The sequence below is a fragment of the Aquarana catesbeiana genome, linkage group LG09 (assembly GCF_042186555.1).
Source record: "Aquarana catesbeiana isolate 2022-GZ linkage group LG09, ASM4218655v1, whole genome shotgun sequence".
NCBI classification, from domain to species: Eukaryota; Metazoa; Chordata; class Amphibia; order Anura; family Ranidae; genus Aquarana; species Aquarana catesbeiana.
This window is the reverse complement of record NC_133332.1, coordinates 213,376,338-213,398,713: the sequence shown is the minus strand read 5'-3', so window position 1 is coordinate 213,398,713 and position 22,376 is coordinate 213,376,338. Positions and strand designations below refer to the sequence as shown.

At 44.5% G+C, this 22,376-nt stretch overlaps 1 protein-coding gene across 1 annotated transcript in view; it reads left to right on the top strand.

Annotated features, from left to right (window-relative positions):
- Positions 1–22,376, top strand: part of ADAMTSL2 (ADAMTS like 2) — a 162,765-nt gene that overhangs the window by 50,000 nt on the left and 90,389 nt on the right. The window contains exons 3-10 of the mRNA XM_073599673.1: positions 9,349–9,467; positions 10,902–11,044; positions 14,805–14,880; positions 16,140–16,242; positions 16,670–16,815; positions 16,919–17,042; positions 20,623–20,703; positions 21,296–21,471. Coding sequence (XP_073455774.1) covers positions 9,351–9,467; positions 10,902–11,044; positions 14,805–14,880; positions 16,140–16,242; positions 16,670–16,815; positions 16,919–17,042; positions 20,623–20,703; positions 21,296–21,471 — 966 coding nt within the window. The 5' untranslated portion in view covers positions 9,349–9,350. The remainder of the gene's footprint in view (positions 1–9,348; positions 9,468–10,901; positions 11,045–14,804; positions 14,881–16,139; positions 16,243–16,669; positions 16,816–16,918; positions 17,043–20,622; positions 20,704–21,295; positions 21,472–22,376) is intronic.

Sequence of the window (22,376 nt, the reverse complement as noted above, 5' to 3'; positions counted from 1 at the left end):
ACAGATGCAGATATATGAACATGTATTACAAAATGTACCTGGGACGTGGTCATGAGTGTAGACACCTCCCAGCAACCAACCCCTACACCAGCTGACCAGATGATTGGTTACTGGTCGCTGTCAACACCCCTTTTGATTTGACAGAAAAGAGGAGATGCCAAGACAATGGGCAGTTCTCCTTTTACCATCCAAGAAGTAACATCTGCCAAGTCGAGAACCGATTACCTAGCTCATCGATCGAACTCTGATCAACCCTCGGACATTAATTGCAAGTATTCTCTCTTCCCAATTCTACCTTATTGCTTTGTGGCTGTATATTGTCTTTATATTTTGAAACATCTTTCTTCTGTAAATATTTTATTTGCATCAACTTTGACCTTTTCATAATAAACCCTTATGTTGAAAAGTGTTAACCTTGTCTCTAAAGCTCCTAATGCAAGCTATAAACGAACCTGCCTCTTGAAGGGCGCTACTGTTGTAGAGTAAGACTCTGAGCAGATCTGTCTGTAGTGGCAGTGTGTGTGTCAGACGCTTATTCTAAAATTATAATTGGTATTGCAAAATTACGAGTCTCCCCCGGCTCGGTCTTTTAAACGGGGGTGGTGGCAGTTAAAGGGTTAATTGTGTAATTAGCCCAGTGACAATCACTCTCAGGCTGCTCGCACCTAGATTGTGGTCCCGCAAGCTGGAAAATCTTTGTGCTGGGCGCAGCTGAGAGTGGCATTGTTACGTAAGTGACAGCGTGGGGTGAGGTTGGCCGGTCCTTTGTCGTGAGTTAGCGAGGAGGGCAGGGATCTGACACCCGCGTTCGTCACATATTGGCTGGCAGCGTAGCGGGATAGTTTCGCATTAAGAGCATTCAGTGCATTGTTAGGAATTAGCTCTGCACTGAAGGATTGTAACCTTTGTGGAAACAGTCCTTAGAGACAAGCTGGTGCATATTTTTTTTATTTTTATTTTTTCAAGAGAGACATACAGCAACAGCTCCTTCCTACACCTTCTTCCTATTTCTTCTTTCTGTTCTATCCTTTCTGCTTGCAACATGTCTGGGTTATCAGCATATAAAAAGATGAGCAAGAATGAACTGACTGTTGAGTGCGCAGAAAGAGGAATTGATGTCGGTGGCAAAAATCGTGAAGGCTTGATACATGCCTTACAGGAGTTTGATATCCGTGCACACCAGAACCTGGGGGAAACTGGACCAGAAAGGGTTTCCGCTACTCCAGAGCCCAGTGGTTCAGAGGCGGCCTCACCAGATGGGCAAGCAGAGACTGACACTGGAATACCACGGATTGTTACCTCCAAGCCACCACAAGAGCAGGCTAGCATCAGATTGCCTGAAAACATCATAGACTCTCTTCAAATGCAAGAAACTCTACAAAACCTCAGGGAGACGGATCCTGTGGTGTACTTGCAGTTTCTGGAACGCCAGGCCGAGCGGGAGGAACGCAGGGCTGAGAGGGAGGCTGATCGTCGGCACGAATTGGAGATGGCTAGGCTCCAGCAGCAGCGACAGGCTCAGAACCTCGGATCCCTAGAGCACAGGGATGCCTCTCTGCCAGTGATCCCAGCAGCCAAATTTCCAGTTATGGAAAAGGACAGTGACATTGACGTGTATCTACTGTCGTTTGAAAAAACTTGCCGTCAGTACCATCTGCCCCCAGCACAATGGGCCCGGTACCTGACACCAGGGCTACGAGGCAAGGCCCTGGATGCTTATGTCGAACTGTCAGAAGAACAGTGCGACGATTATGCGGCCCTAAAAGCTGCAATCATCCAAAAGTTTCAGCTAACCCCGGAAGTGTACCGGAAGCGTTTTAGGTCCTTGCAAAAGGGGCCTGGGGACTCATACATGGATGTGGTAGGTCGCTTACGCACCACATTCCGGCAGTGGACTAAAGGCTTGGAAGCCGATTCTTTTGAATCCCTGGAAGATCTTATGATTGCAGATCAACTTTTGCACATCTGTCCTACAGACGTCAGACAGTTTGTGCTGGAGCGAAAGCCAGCCTCTGCCAAAGCAGCAGCAGAACTGGCAGATACCTATATCCACTCTCGGGTATCTGACCATCGCAAGGTTCCTCTGAATGGCTGGAAAGGAGGGAAATCGCACACGGCAACCCCTCCTCTGCCTACCAAACAAGTTCCTCAGCAGCCGGAACCTGCAACTCCTGGAGCCAAGGCCTTCCTAACGGACAAACGCAAATGCTACAACTGTGGGGGAGCCGGACATCTCAGGGCGCAGTGCCCTGAGCAGAAGAAGACGACATCACCTGGCCATCCGGCTAGCAACCCTTCCGCTGTGCTGCTCGTCAGTGGGAAACCTCCTGGAACCAATGCCAATTTGCAGCCAGTCATCGTAGGCCACCGGACTGTAACAGGCTTTCGTGACACCGGAGCTGAAGTCACATTGGTCAGACCAGAGGTTATAGAAGAAACAGACATCATCCCAGAGAAGTTCCTTACCCTCACCGGAGTTGGGGGAACCCGTTCCTGTGTACCCCGTGCCTATGTTTTTATTGATTGGGGTGCCGGAAGTGGGATGAGAGAGGTGGGTGTCTCGGAGGAGATCCCCACTGCAGTGTTGTTGGGTTCTGATTTAGGTACCCTTGTTTCATACTATGCCCCTGCTAAAAGCACCCCAGATGCTCCCACGGATCTCTCCGGACCTCCCAAGGTACTGTTTACAGATGTTGGGGTAATATCTGGGCAACCTGTAGATGGACAGAGGGAGGGGGAGGGTGGAGTGGAAGTGCAAGGTCCTCCTTCTTCAGAGACAGGAGAGGAGGCCCCCTTGCCAGTGAAGGTAACTGATGTATGTTCCAATGATGCTGAACTGATAAAGGTTAAATGTGATGATGATGATGATGATGATAATGATGCATTGCCAGTATTGGTGGTCACTCGCAGTGCTGCAAAGGCAGCCGAGGTGCAGGCCCTGGTCGCAGAACAGCAGGAGGAGGTCTCTGGGCCCTCTCCCTGTTCTGACCCAGTGGACTCCACCTCTGCTGAGCCTCAGCAGCTGTCCATGTTTGCCACAGGACTGCTGGCTGGGACCTGTTGTTCCGCCTTTGAAACAGCACTGCAGACAGACCAAACACTAGCACAGCTCAGGAGTCTAGCTGATCGCCCCCCTGCAGAGAATGACAAACAAAAGGTCTATTGGGACAAAGGTAAACTGTACAGAGAAAATATGCCTGCAGAGGGGAATGAGGCTGACCTAGGTAGCAGGCAGCTGGTTGTACCCAGTCAATTTAGGGGACAGCTGCTAAAAGTGGCTCATGAGATTCCCCTCGCAGGGCACTTGGGGATCACTAAGACCCGAGGGCGGTTGATACATAACTTTTATTGGCCTACAATGCTCGCTGACATAGCTGACTACTGTCGGTCCTGTGTTACCTGCCAGCGAGTTGGCAAGGCAGGGGATGTACACAGGGCTCCGCTAAAACCTTTGCCTGTGATTGACGAACCTTTTAAGAGGGTGGCAGTGGATATCATTGGGCCTTTGGCCATCCCTAGCAGTTCAGGCAAACGTTTTATCCTTACAGTTGTCGACTATGCCACGCGTTATCCAGAGGCGGTGGCTCTCTCCTGCGTCCGGGCAGACAAGGTCGCTGATGCTCTGCTGGGAATCTTCACAAGAGTGGGATTCCCGGCTGAGCTCATTAGCGATCAAGGCCCTCAGTTTGTGTCCGACTTGATGCAAGCTCTCTGTCGAAAAATACAGATGACGCATATCATGGCCAGTCCTTATCACCCACAAACGAACGGTTTGTGCGAGCGTTTCAATGGAACCTTGAAACAAATGTTGTGCACCTTTGTGCACTCCCAGGGTAAGGACTGGGAACGATATCTGCCTCATCTGCTTTTTGCTTACAGAGAGGTGCCTCAGGAGTCCACAGGCTTTTCGCCATTTGAACTTTTGTACGGACGGAGGGTAAGAGGACCCCTGGACCTAATCCGTGAGAACTGGGAGGGCAAGATTGCCGACTCAAAGGTCTCGGTTGTGGATTATGTCCTAAAATTCAGAGATAAAATGGAGACGCTGGTGGAAATGGTGCGGGAGAACATGACCCAGGCCCAGACCAGGCAGAAAGAGTGGTATGACCGTAATGCTAGGGAGCGGACCTATGACATTGGTCAGAAGGTGTATGTTCTGCTTCCCCTGCGGCAGAACAAGCTCCAAGCAGCATGGGAAGGCCCGTACACCATCACCCAGCGTCTGAATGATGTCACCTACTTGGTCAGGTTGGGAGAAGGGCGTAGACGGCAGAAGGCCATTCATGTTAACATGATCAAAGCCCATCATGAGCGCACGGCCTATGTCATGCCGGTCTGCAGCAGGCCAGAGCCCGAGGAGGCTGATCCACTTCTGGACCTGCTAGCAGACACCAGGGAGGTAGACTCAGAACTCCTGATAAACTCCAATCTTACCCCCACCCAGGTACCTGGACTGAAGCGAGTGCTGGCAGTACATGGTAGCAGGTTTACGGGAAAACCTGGGAGGACACACCTCGCTGTCCACCAGGTGGACACCGGGGCACATCCCCCCATTAAACAGTCGGCCTATCGCGTCTCCCTGGAGGTGCTGGCCGACATGAAAAGGGAGGTGGAGGAAATGCTGCAGCTGGGGGTGATTCAGAAGTCCCACAGTGCCTGGGCGTCCCCAGTAGTCTTGGTTCCCAAAAAGGACCAGACGACCAGGTTCTGTGTGGACTACCGGAAGCTGAATGCCATCACTACTGCAGATGCCTACCCCATGCCCCGGATTGATGAGTTGTTAGATAGGCTGGCGGCCGCCCGTTATATAACAATCATGGATCTGAGCAGGGGGTACTGGCAAATTCCTCTGGCCCCTGAGGCTCGGGAAAAGTCGGCCTTCATCACCCCATTCGGATTGTTCGAGTTTACCGTCATGCCGTTTGGGATGAAGAATGCCCCAGCTACCTTCCAGAGAGTCATGAATGACTTACTGGAGGGGCTGGAAACCTTTGCCGTAGCCTACCTGGACGACATCGCCGTGTTCAGCCCTACCTGGGAAGAACACCTGGTGCACCTGTCACAGGTCCTAGACCAACTGACAGCTGCCAATCTGACTGTCAAACCCAGTAAGTGTCAGATTGGCATGACTGATGTGCAGTACTTGGGACACCAGGTAGGAGGAGGTACCCTGAAACCCGAGACAGAGAAGGTTGAGGCCATCCTGGCCTGGCCTACCCCTCAAACCAAAAAGCAGGTTATGTCTTTCTTGGGGACCGCTGGCTACTATAGGAAATTTGTATGTAACTATAGTAGCCTGGCCAAACCTCTGACTGACCTAACCAAAAAGAAACTGCCCAAGGTGGTGTCTTGGACACCAGAATGTGAGCAGGCATTTCAGGCCTTGAAGGGGGCGCTGGCCAGCGCACCTGTGCTGCAGGCTCCAGACTTCACCCGCCGTTTCCTTGTGCAGACGGATGCCTCTGCCTTTGGATTGGGTGCAGTCCTGAGCCAGGTGGACGAGGCCGGAGAGGAGCATCCCATCCTCTACCTGAGCAGGAAGCTGCTTCCCAGGGAAGTAGCATATGCCACGATCGAAAAGGAGTGTCTTGCGATCGTGTGGGCTCTCCAGAAGTTACAAACGTACCTTTATGGACGGCACTTCACTGTGATCACAGATCACAATCCCTTGAGCTGGCTAAATCGTGTTGCTGGGGAGAATGGCAAACTACTTCGGTGGAGCCTAATTCTTCAGCAATACGATTTCACCATCCAGCATAAGAAAGGCAGCGCCCATGGCAATGCTGATGGGCTGTCACGACAAGCCGAGCCCGCAGGAGTCGGTTGCGTCAGGAGGGAAATTGTAGTTCCCTCCCATGCAACCACCTAAGGGGGGAGGTGTAACGATATCAAGTACGGGACATGACAAGCTGTAGCTAGCTGCCATCTTGTGTGGAAGTAACCATGACAGTTTTGCTAACCATGTAACCTCACAGAGAACTCTGAACTCCGTCTTCCCCACCTTAGGAATTCAAAGCTTTTTAAGTTCAACAGAAAAGGTTATCTCAACAGAGAAAACAGTTCAGGCCTGTCGTAAAACTGTCACCCTCCCCATTCAGAGACCAAACAGGCCTAGGTCGTAAAGTCTTCTGAATACACCTCATAAGAATAAGTATGAAATTTCAGCATGTTTCATAACTTCTGACTTAGTAATAGCACAGACATAATCTGGACATATTTAGCTTCCTCAGATAATAGGGAACGTTTCAAGTCCAGACACCCCTATGTCAGGTCATATGGGAAACCCCTGGGACCACTTATTCCTCCAAAGCAGGCTATACGTTATAGATATGGCATGTTTAGACTTGTTTTGAAGGAAATCTCAAGTTGAATAATAATATGGATATTTGGAGTCTGTAAACCCTACAGATGCAGATATATGAACATGTATTACAAAATGTACCTGGGACGTGGTCATGAGTGTAGACACCTCCCAGCAACCAACCCCTACACCAGCTGACCAGATGATTGGTTACTGGTCGCTGTCAACACCCCTTTTGATTTGACAGAAAAGAGGAGATGCCAAGACAATGGGCAGTTCTCCTTTTACCATCCAAGAAGTAACATCTGCCAAGTCGAGAACCGATTACCTAGCTCATCGATCGAACTCTGATCAACCCTCGGACATTAATTGCAAGTATTCTCTCTTCCCAATTCTACCTTATTGCTTTGTGGCTGTATATTGTCTTTATATTTTGAAACATCTTTCTTCTGTAAATATTTTATTTGCATCAACTTTGACCTTTTCATAATAAACCCTTATGTTGAAAAGTGTTAACCTTGTCTCTAAAGCTCCTAATGCAAGCTATAAACGAACCTGCCTCTTGAAGGGCGCTACTGTTGTAGAGTAAGACTCTGAGCAGATCTGTCTGTAGTGGCAGTGTGTGTGTCAGACGCTTATTCTAAAATTATAATTGGTATTGCAAAATTACGAGTCTCCCCCGGCTCGGTCTTTTAAACGGGGGTGGTGGCAGTTAAAGGGTTAATTGTGTAATTAGCCCAGTGACAATCACTCTCAGGCTGCTCGCACCTAGATTGTGGTCCCGCAAGCTGGAAAATCTTTGTGCTGGGCGCAGCTGAGAGTGGCATTGTTACGTAAGTGACAGCGTGGGGTGAGGTTGGCCGGTCCTTTGTCGTGAGTTAGCGAGGAGGGCAGGGATCTGACACCCGCGTTCGTCACAATGTCGAGTCCATGGAATATTTTATATTGTGACACAAGTTGCAGGAAAGAGACAATTTTTTTTTTTTTTTTTGCACAAAGTTGTCACTAAATGATATATTGCTCAAACATGCCATGGGAATATGTGAAATTACACCCCAAAATACATTCTGTCGCTACTCCTGAGTACGGGGATACCACATGTGTGAGACTTTTTGGGAGCCTAGCCGCGTACGGGACCCCGAAAACCAAGCACCGCCTTCAGGCTTTCTAAGGGCGTAAATTTTTGATTTCACTCTTCACTGCCTATCACAGTTTCGGAGGCCATGGAATGCCCAGGTGGCACAAAACCCCCCCAAATGACCCCATTTTGGTAAGTAGACACCCCAAGCTATTTGCTGAGATGTATAGTGAGTATTTTGCAGACCTCACTTTTTGTCACAAAGTTTTGAAAATTGAAAAAAGAAAAAAAAAAAGTTTTTTCTTGTCTTTCTTCATTTTCAAAAACAAATGAGAGCTGCAAAATACTCACCATGCCTCTAAGCAAATAGCTTGGGGTGTCTACTTTCCAAAATGGGGTCATTTGGGGGGGGGTTGTGCCACCTGAGCATTCCATGGCCTCCTGTGATAGGCAGTGAAGAGTGAAATAAAAAATTTACACCCTTAGAAATCCTGAAGGCGGTGATTGGTTTTCGGGGCCCCGTACGCGGCTAGGATCCCAAAAAGTCCAACACATGTGGTATCCCCATACTCAGGAGAAGCAGCTAAATGTATTTTGGGGTGCAATCCACATATGCCCATGGCCTGTGTGAGCAATATATCATTTAGTGACAACTTTGTGCAAAAAAAAAAAAAAATTGTCACTTTCCCACAACTTGTGTCAAATTATAAAATATTCCATGGACTCAACATGCCTCTCAGCAAATAGCTTGGGGTGTCTACTTTCCAAAATGGGGTCATTTGGGGGGGGGGGGTTTGTGCCATCTGGGCATTTTATGGCCTTCAAAACTGTGATAGGTAGTGAGGAGTGAAATCAAAAACTTACGCCCTTAGAAATCCTGAAGGCGGTGATTGGTTTTCGGGGGGCCCCGTACGCGGCTAGGCTCCCAAAAAGTCCCACACATGTGGTATCCCCGTACTCAGGAGAAGCAGCTGAATGTATTTTGGGGTGCAATTCCACATATGCCCATGGCCTGTGTGAGCAATATATCATTTAGTGACAACTTTTTGTAAATATTTTTTTTTTTTGTCATTATTCAATCACTTGGGACAAAAAAATAAATATTCAATGGGTTCAACATGCCTCTCAGCAATTTCCTTGGGGTGTCTACTTTCCAAAATGGGGTCATTTGGGGGGGTTTTGTACTGCCCTGCCATTTTAGCTCAAGAAATGACATAGGCAGTCATAAACTAAAAGCTGTGTAAATTCCAGAAAATGTAGCCTAGTTTGTAGACGCTATAACTTTTGCGCAAACCAATAAATATACGCTTATTGACTTTTTTTTTACCAAAGACATGTGGCCGAATACATTTTGACCTAAATGTATGACTAAAATTGAGTTTATTGGATTTTTTTATAACAAACAGTAGAAAATATAATTTTTTTTCAAAATTTTCGGTCTTTTTCCGTTTATAGCGCAAAAAATAAAAACGGCAGAGTTGATCAAATACCATCAAAAGAAAGCTCTATTTGTGGGAAGAAAAGAACGCAAATTTTGTTTGGGTACAGCATTGCATGACCGCGCAATTAGCAGTTAAAGCGACGCAGTGGCAAATTGAAAAAAAGTCCTCTGGTCCTTAGGCAGCATAATGGTCCGGGGCTGAAGTGGTTAAAAAAACAAAACCTTTACAACCCCTTTAATTGTACAATCAGACATGGTGGTGAGGTTCATAGAGACTTAATGGAGAGACAGTAAGCTAGTTACAGAAGCGGGGCGATGGAGCCCTCTATGAAATCCAGGTTACAAACTGATCTGTGCTCTATGGGTTGATCATTATTTAGGCTTCAAATTGAAATGAAATGGCATCATTAAATAGCAAGATCAAGTTTAAATAGTGTAATGATTTATTAACAAAACTGAAATATTTAAAAATATGCAGCCTGACTGAGAGTCCTGAAAGAACAATTGCTTTTTGTCTCTGTCTTCTAGAAATGAGCATTACCCCGGTAAACAGACAGCTATTCCTATTTATTATCTGGAAAAACCTGAGCCAGGGGTTGATACCTCTGCTTATTATATTGGGAAATGTCACTTTCTCTATAACGCAGGTAAGCACTTGTCTCCACAATCAATTAGTGCAGCACTGATGTCTTCATTGAACAATAGAAAGTACAGAAGGTGCATACAGCTGTTCAGTGGGTGGGACATAATCTGTTACCATTGTTACCCTCCCCTGTGGGAATTCTGATTCATACTATGCTAGAGAGAGAGAAAAAAAAGAATATACTGTGTATATATATATATATATATATATATATATATATATATATATATATATATATTTATATTTACTATATTGTCAAAAGTATTTGGACACCTGCCTTTACACGCACATAAGCTTTATTGGCATCCCAGTCTTAGTCCGTAGGCTTCAATATTGAGTTGGCCCACCCTTTGTAGCTACAACAGCTTCAACTCTTCCGGGAAGGCTGTCCACAAGGTTTAGGAGTGTGTCTATGGGATTGTTTGACCATTCTTCCAGGAGCATATTTGTGAGGTCAGGCACTGATGTTGGATGAGAAGGTCTGGCTCACAGTCTCTGCTTTAAGTCATCCCAAAGGTGTTCTATCGGTTTGAGGTCAGGACTCTGTGCAGGCCACTCATGTTCCTCTGCCACAAACTTCCTCATCCATGTCTTTACGGACCTTGCTTTGTGCACTGGTGTGCAGTCATGTTGGAACAGGAAGGGGCCATCCCCAAACTGTTCTTACAAAGTTGGGAGCATGAAATTGTCCAAAATATCTTGGTATGCTGACACCTTAAGAGTTTCCTTCACTGAAACAAAGGGGCCAAGCCAAACCCCCTGAAATACAACCCCACACCATAATCCCCCCTCCACCAAATGATTCGGACCAGTGCACAAAGCAAGGTCCATAAAGAAATAGATGAGCGAGGATAATTTTTTGGGATATTGCTGGGGGTTAGATGTATATAGGGCTGACTTGGTAACATGTAACATGAGTTAGTGAACACTTATACTTGCACATATACTACAGCCACTGCTTAGATGGAAAATTATAAAACATAATAAGGCCTTTTTATAAAGATTTGTAAAACCTTGCTTTTATTTCACTGCGTATTAAAAAAAAAACAATGATGCAATTTTGAGGAAAAGATCAAAAAAATGTGCAAAGTTCAAAAAATTATTAATATTACCTTTCTGCACTAGGGCTCCGAGTTTCAATCCCAGCATGCAAATAATTTACATGGAGTTTGCATATTTCCTTATGTTACTGTGGTTCCCTCCCATCATTTAAAAATATAGCGAGAGGTTAATTGGCATCTGATGAAATGGTCCCAGAGTTTGGTAGAGATAATATACTTTGAGTTCCTCCTTGCACGGAGACTGGTACAGATAACTCTATGCATATGCACTGCATAAAAAATAAATACAGGAAATAAACCACAACTATTAACTAACCATAGCGATTCAAGTTATTATTGTGTTTTCTTCCCAAAACTTGGACGTGAACAACACACAGGACATAACTCAGACGTCCAACAGCTTGGAAGAAGGGGCTGATGTGACAACCTTCTGGTGGGGGGAGTGGACCAAGTGGACTGCATGTACCCGCACCTGCGGCGGAGGAGTGAAGTCTCAGGAGAGGCACTGCCTCCGACAGAGGTGGGGCAGCTGAATACTCATTGTTATCCACTGTACGTAGTCCAAAGCAGAAGTATCCAGCAGCAACAATTATATTATTCAAGAGTTAGCAAGTCATGTATGGAGATTTCACTGAAACTATGTAGTAATGACTTCCACTTTTATACCTTCATAATGACATTGCAGAGTAATCATCAGTGGAAAAGCAGCACTTATGCTGACTTCTTTTTTAATTTCCATGCACTGTATTTGAAAGTTAGTATTTGGACAGGAATTAGTGCACTGTATCACTTCTTAGCCCTATTTTCTTGTCATTTGATTCCCTATTCATAAGTAAATCATATGTCATCAGTGACATCAATGTGTAATTTCTACTTCCAGCCCTTAGTGCCTGAAACTTGTTAGGACAGCAGCTGTGCCATGTGAAATTTATTTGAGGATTATTTTTTTAGGCAATTAGGTAGCAGCATTTAAAATTATATTTGTGTAAATGCATAAAAGGATATAGGGCCCATTTACACCATAATGCAGTGCCCTTCAAGTTCAACACATACATTTTTGTGCACTGTCATTGCATTGTGTAAGGCAGCCCTTTTATTTTGAATAGGCTGTTAATGTACCTCAGAGAGGGCTTGGTCTACTTTTTAAATTGCAGCAAACCACAACACACAGAGCAATAGCACTGCTACACTCCACTGTATTTGTGCATTGGTGTTCTATTATTGTAATGCAGGATTTATATAGCACCAACAGTTTGGTCAATGCACCAATTATATACATTATATACAGTGTGTGTGTGTATATATCTATATATATATAGATATATACACAGTAAGAAATGACACTGTGTTACAATGTAAAGTAGTGAGTGTACAGCTTGTATAACAGTGTAAATTTGCTGTCCCCTCAAAATAACTTAACACACAGCCATTAATGTCCAAACCACTGGCAACAAAAGTGAGTACACACCTAAATCAAAATGTCCAAATTGGGCCTAAAGTGTCAATATTTTGTGTGGCCACCATTATTTTCCAGCACTGCCTTAACCCTCTTGGGCATGGAGTTCACCAGAGCTTCACAGGTTGCCACTGCGGTTCTCTTCCACTCCTCTATGACAACATCAGAGATCTGGTGGATGTTAGAGACCTTGCACTCCTCCACCTTCCATTTGAGGATGCTCCGCAGATGCTCAATAGGGTTTAGGTCTGGATACATGCTTGGCCAGTCCATCACCTTTACCCTCAGCTTCTTTAGCAAACCAGTGGTCGTCTTGGAGGTGTGTTTGGGGTCGTTATCATGGAATACTGCCCTGCGGCCCAGTGTCCGAAGGGAGGGGATCATGCTCTGCTTCAGTATGTCACAGTACATGTTGCCATTCATGGTTCCCTCAATGAACTGTAGCTCCCCAGTGATGGCAGCACTCATGCAGCCCAAGACTATGACACTCCCACCACCATGCTTGACTGAAGGCAAGACACACTTGTCTTTGTACTCCTCACCTGTGTGCCACCACACACGCTTGACACCATCTGAACCAGATAAGTTTATCTTGGTCTCATCAGACCACAGGACATGGTTCCAGTAATCCATGTCCTTAGTCTGCTTGTCTTCAGCAAACTGTTTGCAGGCTTTCTTGTGCAGCATCTTTAGAAAAGGCTTCCTTCTGGGATGACAGCCATGCAGACCAATTTGATGCAGGTTGCGGCGTATGGTTTGAGCGCTGACAGGCTGACCCTCCACCACTCCTTCAACCTCTGCAGCAATGCTGGCAGCTCTCATAGGTCTATTTCCCAAAGACAACCTCTGGATATGACGCTGAACATGTGCACTCAACTTCTTTGGTCGACCATGGCGAGGCCTGTTCTGAGTGGAACCTGTCCTGTTAAACCGCTGTATGGTTTTGGCCACCATGCTGCAGCTCAGTTTCAGGGTCTTGGCAATCTTCTTATAGCCTAGGCCATCTTTATGTAGAGCAAGCATTCTTATTTTTAGATCCTCAGAGAGTTCTTTGCCATGAGGTGCCATGTTGACATTCCAGTGACCAGTATGAGAGAGTGAGAGCGATAACACCAAATTTAACATACCTACTCCCCATTCACACCTGAGACCTTGTAACACTAACAAGTCACATGACACCGTGGAGGGAAAATGGCTAATTGGGCCCAATTTGAACATTTTCACTTAGGGGTGTACTCACTTTTGTTGCCAGTGGTTTAGACCTTAATGGCTGTGTGTTGAGTTATTTTGAGGGGATAGCAAATTTACACTGTTATACAAGCTGTACACTCACTACTTTAGATTGTAGCAAAGTGTCATTTCTTCAGTGTTGTCACGTGAAAAGAGAATAAAATATTTAGGCTCCTTTCACACGGGACGGATCCGTGTTGATCCGCCCCGTGTTTATCCGCTGCTCAGCGGGGATCCCACTGTGCAGGGACCGCCCTGTCAGATCTCCGCTCTCCCCTATGGGGGATCGGAGGAACACGGACCGTCTGTCCGTGTTCATCCGATCTGCTCTGCAGACGGATAGAAAAATAGGATTTTCTTCCGTCCGCAGAATCGGACGAGAGCGGAGCCGGACAACATCGGGTGTTAGCGGATGTACATCCGCTGACACCCGCTATCCCATAGGGATGCATGTATGTCCGTATTTCATCCGAAAACGGATGGATGAAATACGGACATACTGTCCGCATGTGTGAAAGGGGCCTTACAAAAATGTGAGGAGTGTACTCGCTTTTGTGAGATACTGTACATATACACACACATACATACATACAGAGAGAGAGAGATCTATATGTTTATACAGATACTCCTCGTTTAATCACCTACCTGTTTAACGACCACTCGGACCGCTCTCCCCACCCAAACAACGTGCTATATATCATTGTATTGTACAGTACAGAATTTTTGTGTTCTGTACTTATGCAAATTAAAACAACGTTATTGAGCTGGAGTTTTGTGTTTAGACCTTTTTATCACAATACAGTACAGTTGTTAAGAATGCTTAAAGTATTGATTACTTGTGGCTCCTCCTTTAACAACCAATTCGTTTAACGACCTGGTCGTTGGAACGGAGCCTGTTCGTTAAGTGAGGAGTACCTGTATATGATACAGTGCTTGGCCATGCATTATGCATTGTGGTGTAAATAAGCCCTTGTTTGCTATTTACCAAATCTATCTAGCAATCATCAAAACATTTTTTAGTTTCGGATGGAGTGAGGAAGTTACAGAACCCCTGTCGGGTTTTAAATGCTCTCTGTCTCCCTGCTGGGAAAACTCATTTTCTCTGTCTGTACTGGTAACCATAACACCAGGACTGAACGTGATGGGAAATTCAAATTTGGCACTGTTTATGAAGTCAAGGGAAATCCTAAAATAGGGAGACCTGTTCTGGTGACAGTTGTCTAAGAGGAGATTTCCCCTCACTTTGGTGGGACTTCCTGTAAAGGAAATATGCAATAAAAACATCTAATTCTCCATCCAAAACTTATAGAATATTTTAGACAGAGAATTATTTTAAAACTTTTGATTTCCCTTTTTTTATGTAGCTAATTGTAGTTTTTGTTGTTTTGGGTTGTCAGCCTTTTTAGGCTATATGAGACTTACCAGAGTCTATCTACAGTCACACTGTCCTTGTAGAACTACATAGGAAGCTGGAAAAATGTCTCAATTCTTTTATGAATGTTATTTTGAGTCCTGGCCTGGGACAGAGACAACATATGGAGAAGCTGGTTTTCTGAAGGATCTCAGAACAATTCCTACTATTTTATCATTTCAGGAGAAAACTGCTGAGTGGTCTTGGAAGTAAAAACTGTACAGGCACCTCTAAGCGTTTCCACCTTTGTAAGGTGCAGGTAAGGGGATCATAACAAGCTCAGCGGATGAACGGGGACTACCTTAAAGGATAAATTCACTTTTTGGAAAAAAATAATGCACATTTTTTTGCACGTAAAAAAAAAAGTGCATTTATTTATTTATTTGGAGCCTGTAAAGCATTGCAGATCACTGGTGCCATGCAGTTCTCCAGCAGATCTGCCAGTGTATCTGTGTGCCCGTACATCTCGTACGGGTAAGCAGATACAATCTGACAGGAAGAGTTAATGCACTACCACTGCACACCACAGTGTCGTGGTAGTTCATTGAGAACTACAAGCCGACAGCTGCAGAGGCTTCTGGTCCTTGTCGTTTTCCATTGACAGGATACTGTGAATGAGTGACGCTGCCAGGCGGAGCCCCACTCGGCTACATCTTTTTTTTAAATTGTGACAGCTAGAAGAACCCCGCTAGCTGTCAGATCAGGGAGGAGCGGGGCCAGTCTGTATGTAACATGTTACAAAAGGTGAATTTATCCTTTAAATCACAAAGGGATTTCAACCCAAAGAGAACTTATTTAGTTTCACCATAATTAGTTCTGTCCAATATATCTGAGGATGACTTTTGGAGCACACAGTCTAGGCAGAGAGCCTTCTTGGGATATTACAGCTGCTACTTCCTTACTAGCTTGACATCATGCTAACATATGCCATCTCCCAGGCCCTAAGTGTGGATGACAGCATCAAGTAAAGCTACGTACACATGGGCGGACTTTTCGACAATCTGACCGTGTGTGTTCTTCATCGGACCTTCAGTGGACTTTTTCTGTCGAAAATCAGACGGACTTTAGATTTGGAACATGTTTCAAATCTTTCCGATGGACTCGAGTCCGGTCGAAAAATCTGTTCGTCTGTATGCTAGTACGACGGAAAAAAAAGGACGCAAGGGCAGCTATTGGCTACTGGCTATGAACGTCCTTATTCTAGTCCCTTCGTACATCATCATGTTCAAACCAACAGACTTTCGAACGGACTTTAGTCGTGTGTGGGCAAGTCCGGTCGTGTGAAAGTCCGTCGTAACTCCGTCGAAAGTCCGTTGGAAAGACCGTCAGACCTTTGATGCTGAAAAGTCAGCTCGTGTGTACGCGGCATAACAGATCCTTTAGTGTTATAAGAGGAATGTATGCAACTACTGTTATGCACACTCAGAAGCTGGGAGACAATGCATGCTATATTGACACAAGATTAGTTTAAATTAATCTAACAAAGCAGTTTTGGTTATGAATATTTTTATATTTCAGGAATGTCCATCCAACAGCCGCAGTTTTCGGGAAGAGCAGTGCACATCCTTCAATTCCCACATATACAATGGCAAAACTTACCAGTGGAAACCACTGTACCCTGGTAAGTAGCATTACAGAAGGGATTGGCAGGATGAAAACACTAGATTTTGCACGCGTCTTTTAAATCTTCATAAATCTGTAGATATTAGCCTTATAATTATGCTAAAACAAATGTCTAAAATTAAGAGGCAAGTCTGCCCAAAAAGTGATAATTTGGTTATAAGTGGAGTCCAGTGGGTTGAGTCTTACACACTCCAATGGCAGGCTCTTTCTGCCATAATTCTCAACACGACAAGTCTCAGGAGAGAGGCTTTGCCTGAGACAAATGTGGGGCAGCTGAATCCTCCCATTTATGCAACTAGCAGTGTGGTATTCTCCAGGATGGCCAAACTTTTCCTTATTGAATAAGCCTAAATGTGTAATGTAATCAGAAAACCTAAATGTACCAGTGTCTTCTATAGTTCACATCTGTTTTTGGTGCCTCCTAGATGACTATGTGCACATCTCCAGCAAACCTTGTGATCTGCAGTGCACCACCAGTGACGGTCAGAGGCAGCTGATGGTCCAGGCCAGGGATGGGACATCCTGCAAGTACAGTGACTACCGAGGGGTTTGTGTTTCTGGAAAATGTGAGGTTTGTGGAGACATTACTGTAGACGTGAAGAAGTTCTCTGCACCTTTGGACACTTACTTCTCCCTCTGTCTTTTCCTGACTGCTTTTCTCTCTTCCTTCCCAGCCGATAGGATGTGATGGGGTCTTGTTCTCCACACACACCCTGGATAAGTGTGGCGTTTGTCAGGGAGATGGAAGTAGCTGCGTTCACATCACGGGGAACTACAGGAAAGGAACCTCCCATCTTGGTAAATGCTTAGAATCTTCCACCCTGTAGAATAAGCCTCTTCTCTCTGATCAAAATGGATGCTCTTGCTTATAGCATAGTCATAGCCAATAAATAAGAGACACATTTTAATACTTTTATCATAGTATTTGGAAGTTTTGTTGCTATGGTAAAGAGCAACTGCTCTTCCTACTGAGCTTAGTTTTTTTTGGTAACTTTTTGATTACATTTTAATTAGTTTAAAAATATGAGAACATAAACAACAATCAGCTTGGGAGTGAAAGTGTAACAATAAAACTTAAATAGATATTATTAGATTAAGAATAAACAAGACACGCAGAAATAGAAAGAGAGAAAGACAAAAATAGGGGTAGAAGGTATTTGTCTACATGCGTGTAGCACTTGAGTCTTCATCCTCCATTGTCCTCTCTGAAACTCATTTGAGAGATAAACACATTTATAGGACCTGATTTACCTGTCAAAGGATTTGTTATTGTGTTCCACCAGTCTTGTGATCCAGGCATTCCTGGACTTTCACTTTGATAAGCTCAACCCCCCCCCCCCCCCCCCTTTTAGTCTATGACCTGTCATTACCTCTATCAGTCTTATGCTGCGTACACACGGTCGGAATTTCGGCCAGCAAAACACAGATGAGATTTTTTTAGTCAGAAAATGTGACCGTGTGTATGCTCCATCGGTCTTTTGCTGGCGGAATTCCAGCCAGCGAAAGATTGAGAGCATGCTCTCAATTTTTCGGTCGGGAAAAGTTCCTATCCGAAAATGCAATAGTCTGTGGCAATTCTGTATGCAAGGCAAACTTGAGCGGAATCCCGTCGGAAAAGCCGTCATATCTTTTTCCGACGAGAAAACCGATCGTGTGTACACAGCATAAGGGCTACTGTATAGGGAATTACAGGAATCACTGCAAAGTCAGGTATTTCAGCTAGTTACATTTAAAATACATTGTAATGTTTTTTGTTTTTTGTTTTGTTTTTCAAAAACGTTGTTGTAAATCTGCCTAGGGTTTAAGCACAAAAGTGGAAATTATACCATTTATGCTTCTGTACACGGGCTTTGTTTGCAAATGCTGTGTTTTGCATGTGAACACATGCTATTGCTTGCAATATAGATAATATTCAGTGGAACCAGAGAAATACAAAGCAGGTCAGAAGCAGTCTCCTAGCCGTCATCCACCACACTGTAAAATTAAAATCAATTTCTATGTGGATTGAAAACTGATGATTTGCATGTGAAGCGTGCTTCAAACGCAAGTCAAGAAAAGTAAAAGGGGCACATCTACATGAGCGTCAAATCTGGCCATACACAAAACAAACTTCAACTGGTTCCAGATGAGCAAAATTCGCCCATGGGTCACCCTGCTCACAATATCCTAACTCCTAAGTGTGAAAATTCAAAGGAGCTGCTGGAAAATTGTTGAACATACAGCACCTGCATCCAATCAGATTCTGGCACTGTTTAGGATTTTCAAAAGTCGACGGGTACCAGCAGGGCAGCCATCAGAAATGTTTGGGCCCTCCCCAGGGCTTGCCCATGGGCCATCTTACCGAATCCGCACACCGGCCACCTCACCTGTATGCACTCAATCCTGTATATATGTCAGCCCCCCTCACACACCTGTATATATGTCGGCCTCCCTCACACCTGTATATATGTCAGCCCCCCTCACACCTGTATATATGTCAGCCCCCCACACACACCTGTATATATGTCAGCCCCCTCCCACACCTTTATTTATTTCATCCCCCCTTACACACCTGTATATATATCATCCCCCCACACACACCTGTATATATGTCGCCCCCCCCCCAAACACACACCTGTATATATGTCAGCCCCCCAAACACACACCTGTATATATGTCAGCCCCCCACCTTTATTTATTTCAGCCCCCCCCTTACACACCTGTATATATGTCAGCCCCTCACACACATGTATATGTGTCAGCCCCCCCCACACACACACCTGTATATATGTCAGCCCTCCACACACATCTGTATACAGTATCTCACAAAAGTGAGTACACCCCTCACATTTTTGTAAATATTTTATTATATTTTTTCATGTGACAACACGGAAGAAATGACACTTTGCTACAATGTAAAGTAGTGAGTGTACAGCTTGTATAACAGTGTAAATTTGCTGTCCCCTTAAAATAACTCTTTCTAAGAATTATTAACAATTATTATTGTTAACAATTCTTTTTTCAGATCCTCAGAGAGTTCTTTGCCATGAGGTGCCATGTTGAACTTCCAGTGACCAGTATGAGAGAGTGAGAGCGATAACACCAAATTTAACACACCTGCTCCCCATTCACACCTGAGAACTCGTAACACTAACGAGTCACATAACACCGGGGAGGGAAAATGGCTAATTGGGCCTTATTTGCACATTTTCACTTAGGGGTGTACTCACTTTTGTTGCCAGCGGTTTAGACATTAATGGCTGCGTGTTGAGTTATTTTGAGGGGACAGCAAATTTACACTGTTATACAAGCTGTACACTCACTACTTTGCATTGTAGCAAAGTGTCATTTCTTCAGTGTTGTCACATGAAAAGATATATTTACAAAAATGTGAGGGGTGTACTGACTTTTGTGAGATACTGTATGTGTCAGCCCCCCCACACACACACCTGTATATATGAAAGCCCCCCATCCACACGCCTGTATATATTGCAGCCCCACATATACACAAACCTGTAAACACACAAGGTTCTGGCCCCTCCCTGTACACAAAACGCCCCCCTCCATTTCATTCACAGCCCCTACTTGCAAAGAAGATCTTCCTACCTGGTCCCAGCTCGTTTCACAAAGCTGACATGTTTCTGGCACAGAGAAGCCCAGTACACGAGGGGTGCATATGCACATAGTAGCCAGAGGTGGCAGTAAAGAGCTCAATGTCTGAGCTCAATGCAATACATAGCACACGCTGTGAGATAATTTCTGTAATGCACAGCAAGGCTCCCCTTCACCCGTCCTTCCCTCTTCTGGTCCCCGGGGCCCTTGCAGTTGTAACGGCTGTACCCCCCTGATGGCGGCCCTGGGTGCCAGTTGTCAGAATACAATAGCCCACCCTAGAAATTCATCCATCCATGCTGTTTAGTGTGGATGGAGGAAGCTGTTATATTTCTTTCGTTCAGCATGCAGGCTGAACAAATAAAACCAACTTTATATTGTCAGATATTTTTCAACCATGTGGCCCAAATATAAAAAAAAGCAAGCAAGGGCAATGCATTGCTCTGCTCCTTCCTGTAGCAAAATGTGATTCCTGGATTCGTAAACCTACAATCATGTAAACGCAGCTCTTTGTTTATGTGATCCACAAGGCCCATATTGTCCGATTGAAGGTTTTTCTGCCAATCTCTGATTGCATTCAGTTTACCTCTGTCCCTTTTGCTTTCTGTGTTATCCAATACAGTGCCAGTTTGAGGAAAAGGTTAACAATTGTAAGCATCTGATTTAGTTGTAAGCCACAAGCCTTCTGTTTTATCTTCATCTACTCCTTTACATTTCTGGCACAGCTTCCTGGCACTGTGGAGCTCACACTAGTTTGGTTCATCCTCTGACATGTTCTCATCTACAGGGTATGCTCTGGTCACCCACATCCCAGTTGGTGCAAGAGACATTCAGATAGTGGAGAGGAAGAAATCTGCAGATGTCCTGGGTGGGTGATGTATATCTTCATGTTGTCTGTTATATCACAGTATACAGCTAGTTGTCTTTTACGTCTGTAACAGACCACATTTTAACACACAAATTTACCACATTGAGAACTGTTAGCACAAAACTTTGCCTTTCATTCACACCCGGAACAACCAGGATACTTGAAGGTAATTAGGCTCAGATTGTGACAAAGGAGCCGATACTTCACACATAGTGTTCGATGAAGCGATGGAGCCCCTTGAAATTTTTTATTCTATCTCCCAGGATCTATGTTGATGAGTTCTTTACTCTACACCTCTGTTGTGATCATTATGGAGGGTTCCTGACTATTTATTTTTAAATTTTATTTTACGTCATAGAGAGTGTAATGGAAGGAACTGGAACATTCAAAGGTAGGCGGGGATACCTGAAATTCCCAGATGGACAGAAATAGTATTCAAGACATATAAGAGGAATGACTTGATATACCAAACTTCACCTATAGCTAAAATATCACTTTTCGGTGGAGTGGTCCATTAAAACATTGTTTCCAAATGACAGTACCACTAAAAGTGCATCTATGTATCAAGCTGATCTCTGTCTGTGTTCTCAAGCTGTTACAGATGATTCCGGATACTACTACTTCAATGGAAACTTTAAGGTTGACAGCCCAAAAAATTTTAACATTGCCGGAACTGTATTCAAGTACCGTAGGCCCATGGATGTGTATGAGACAGGAATAGAATATATTGTGGCTCAAGGACCAACCAACCGGGGCCTGAACATCATGGTAAGTCCCACCACTTTCCATCATCTGCAAATGAGTGCAGCAAAGTCAGCAACTTCAAATGCTTGAATACCAGGGGACTGCTTTGTCTGCGAAGAGAACATATCACTTGTGAAATTTAAATACACAGTTAGAGCCAAGTCATAGAATACAAAAAAACTGGAATATAATTTACTGGCTACAAATAGGTATTTCCAAAGCAACCTTTTTTTGGTTGGGGGGCACACTTGGCCTGGTCTTGAAAGAGAGTAGGGCCAATATAAGCTGCTCAGCCTATACGCCTTGTCCTGACTTTTCTCTGTCCTTTGCTGATCTATGATCTGGTATACCTGATTAATATTCCCTGGCTTCATTTCCAGGCAGAGGAAAAGCTTCCTCGCTCAACTTTCTTTATACAGAATGACTGTCCCAGTGGGTCACACAGCAGCAAAACATTTAAAAAAAAGTATTTCTTTAAAATACGGTTCAAGCCAAGAATATTGGCAATTTATATATGACAGAACAATGTGTTTAAGGGAAACTCCAGCTTACATCATGCTATCCTCGAACAGTACAGAAGAGTTACAGCCACTTTGTGTGCAGTTAAGTCGTGGCACTGTAAGAAAATGCAGGATAAAAGACACACGGGACACGATTGCCATTCTTGTCCGCTCCATCTGTAAGTATTGCTAATGATACAAAATTTACCACATTAGTAAGATGTTCTGTTTTTAGGTGAGATGTGTCATGGTGATGCATGATGCTCTGGACTCAGTAAACCCTCTGGACACAAACAGAAAAGACTTTGATGTAGCTCTGTTGACCACTCACTCACAAGTGGCCAAAAACGAGGGATTGACTATAGGGAGGATACGGCACAGTATAGATGTATTCTGCAGGGAGGAAGACTTTTATCCGTTAATTATTGA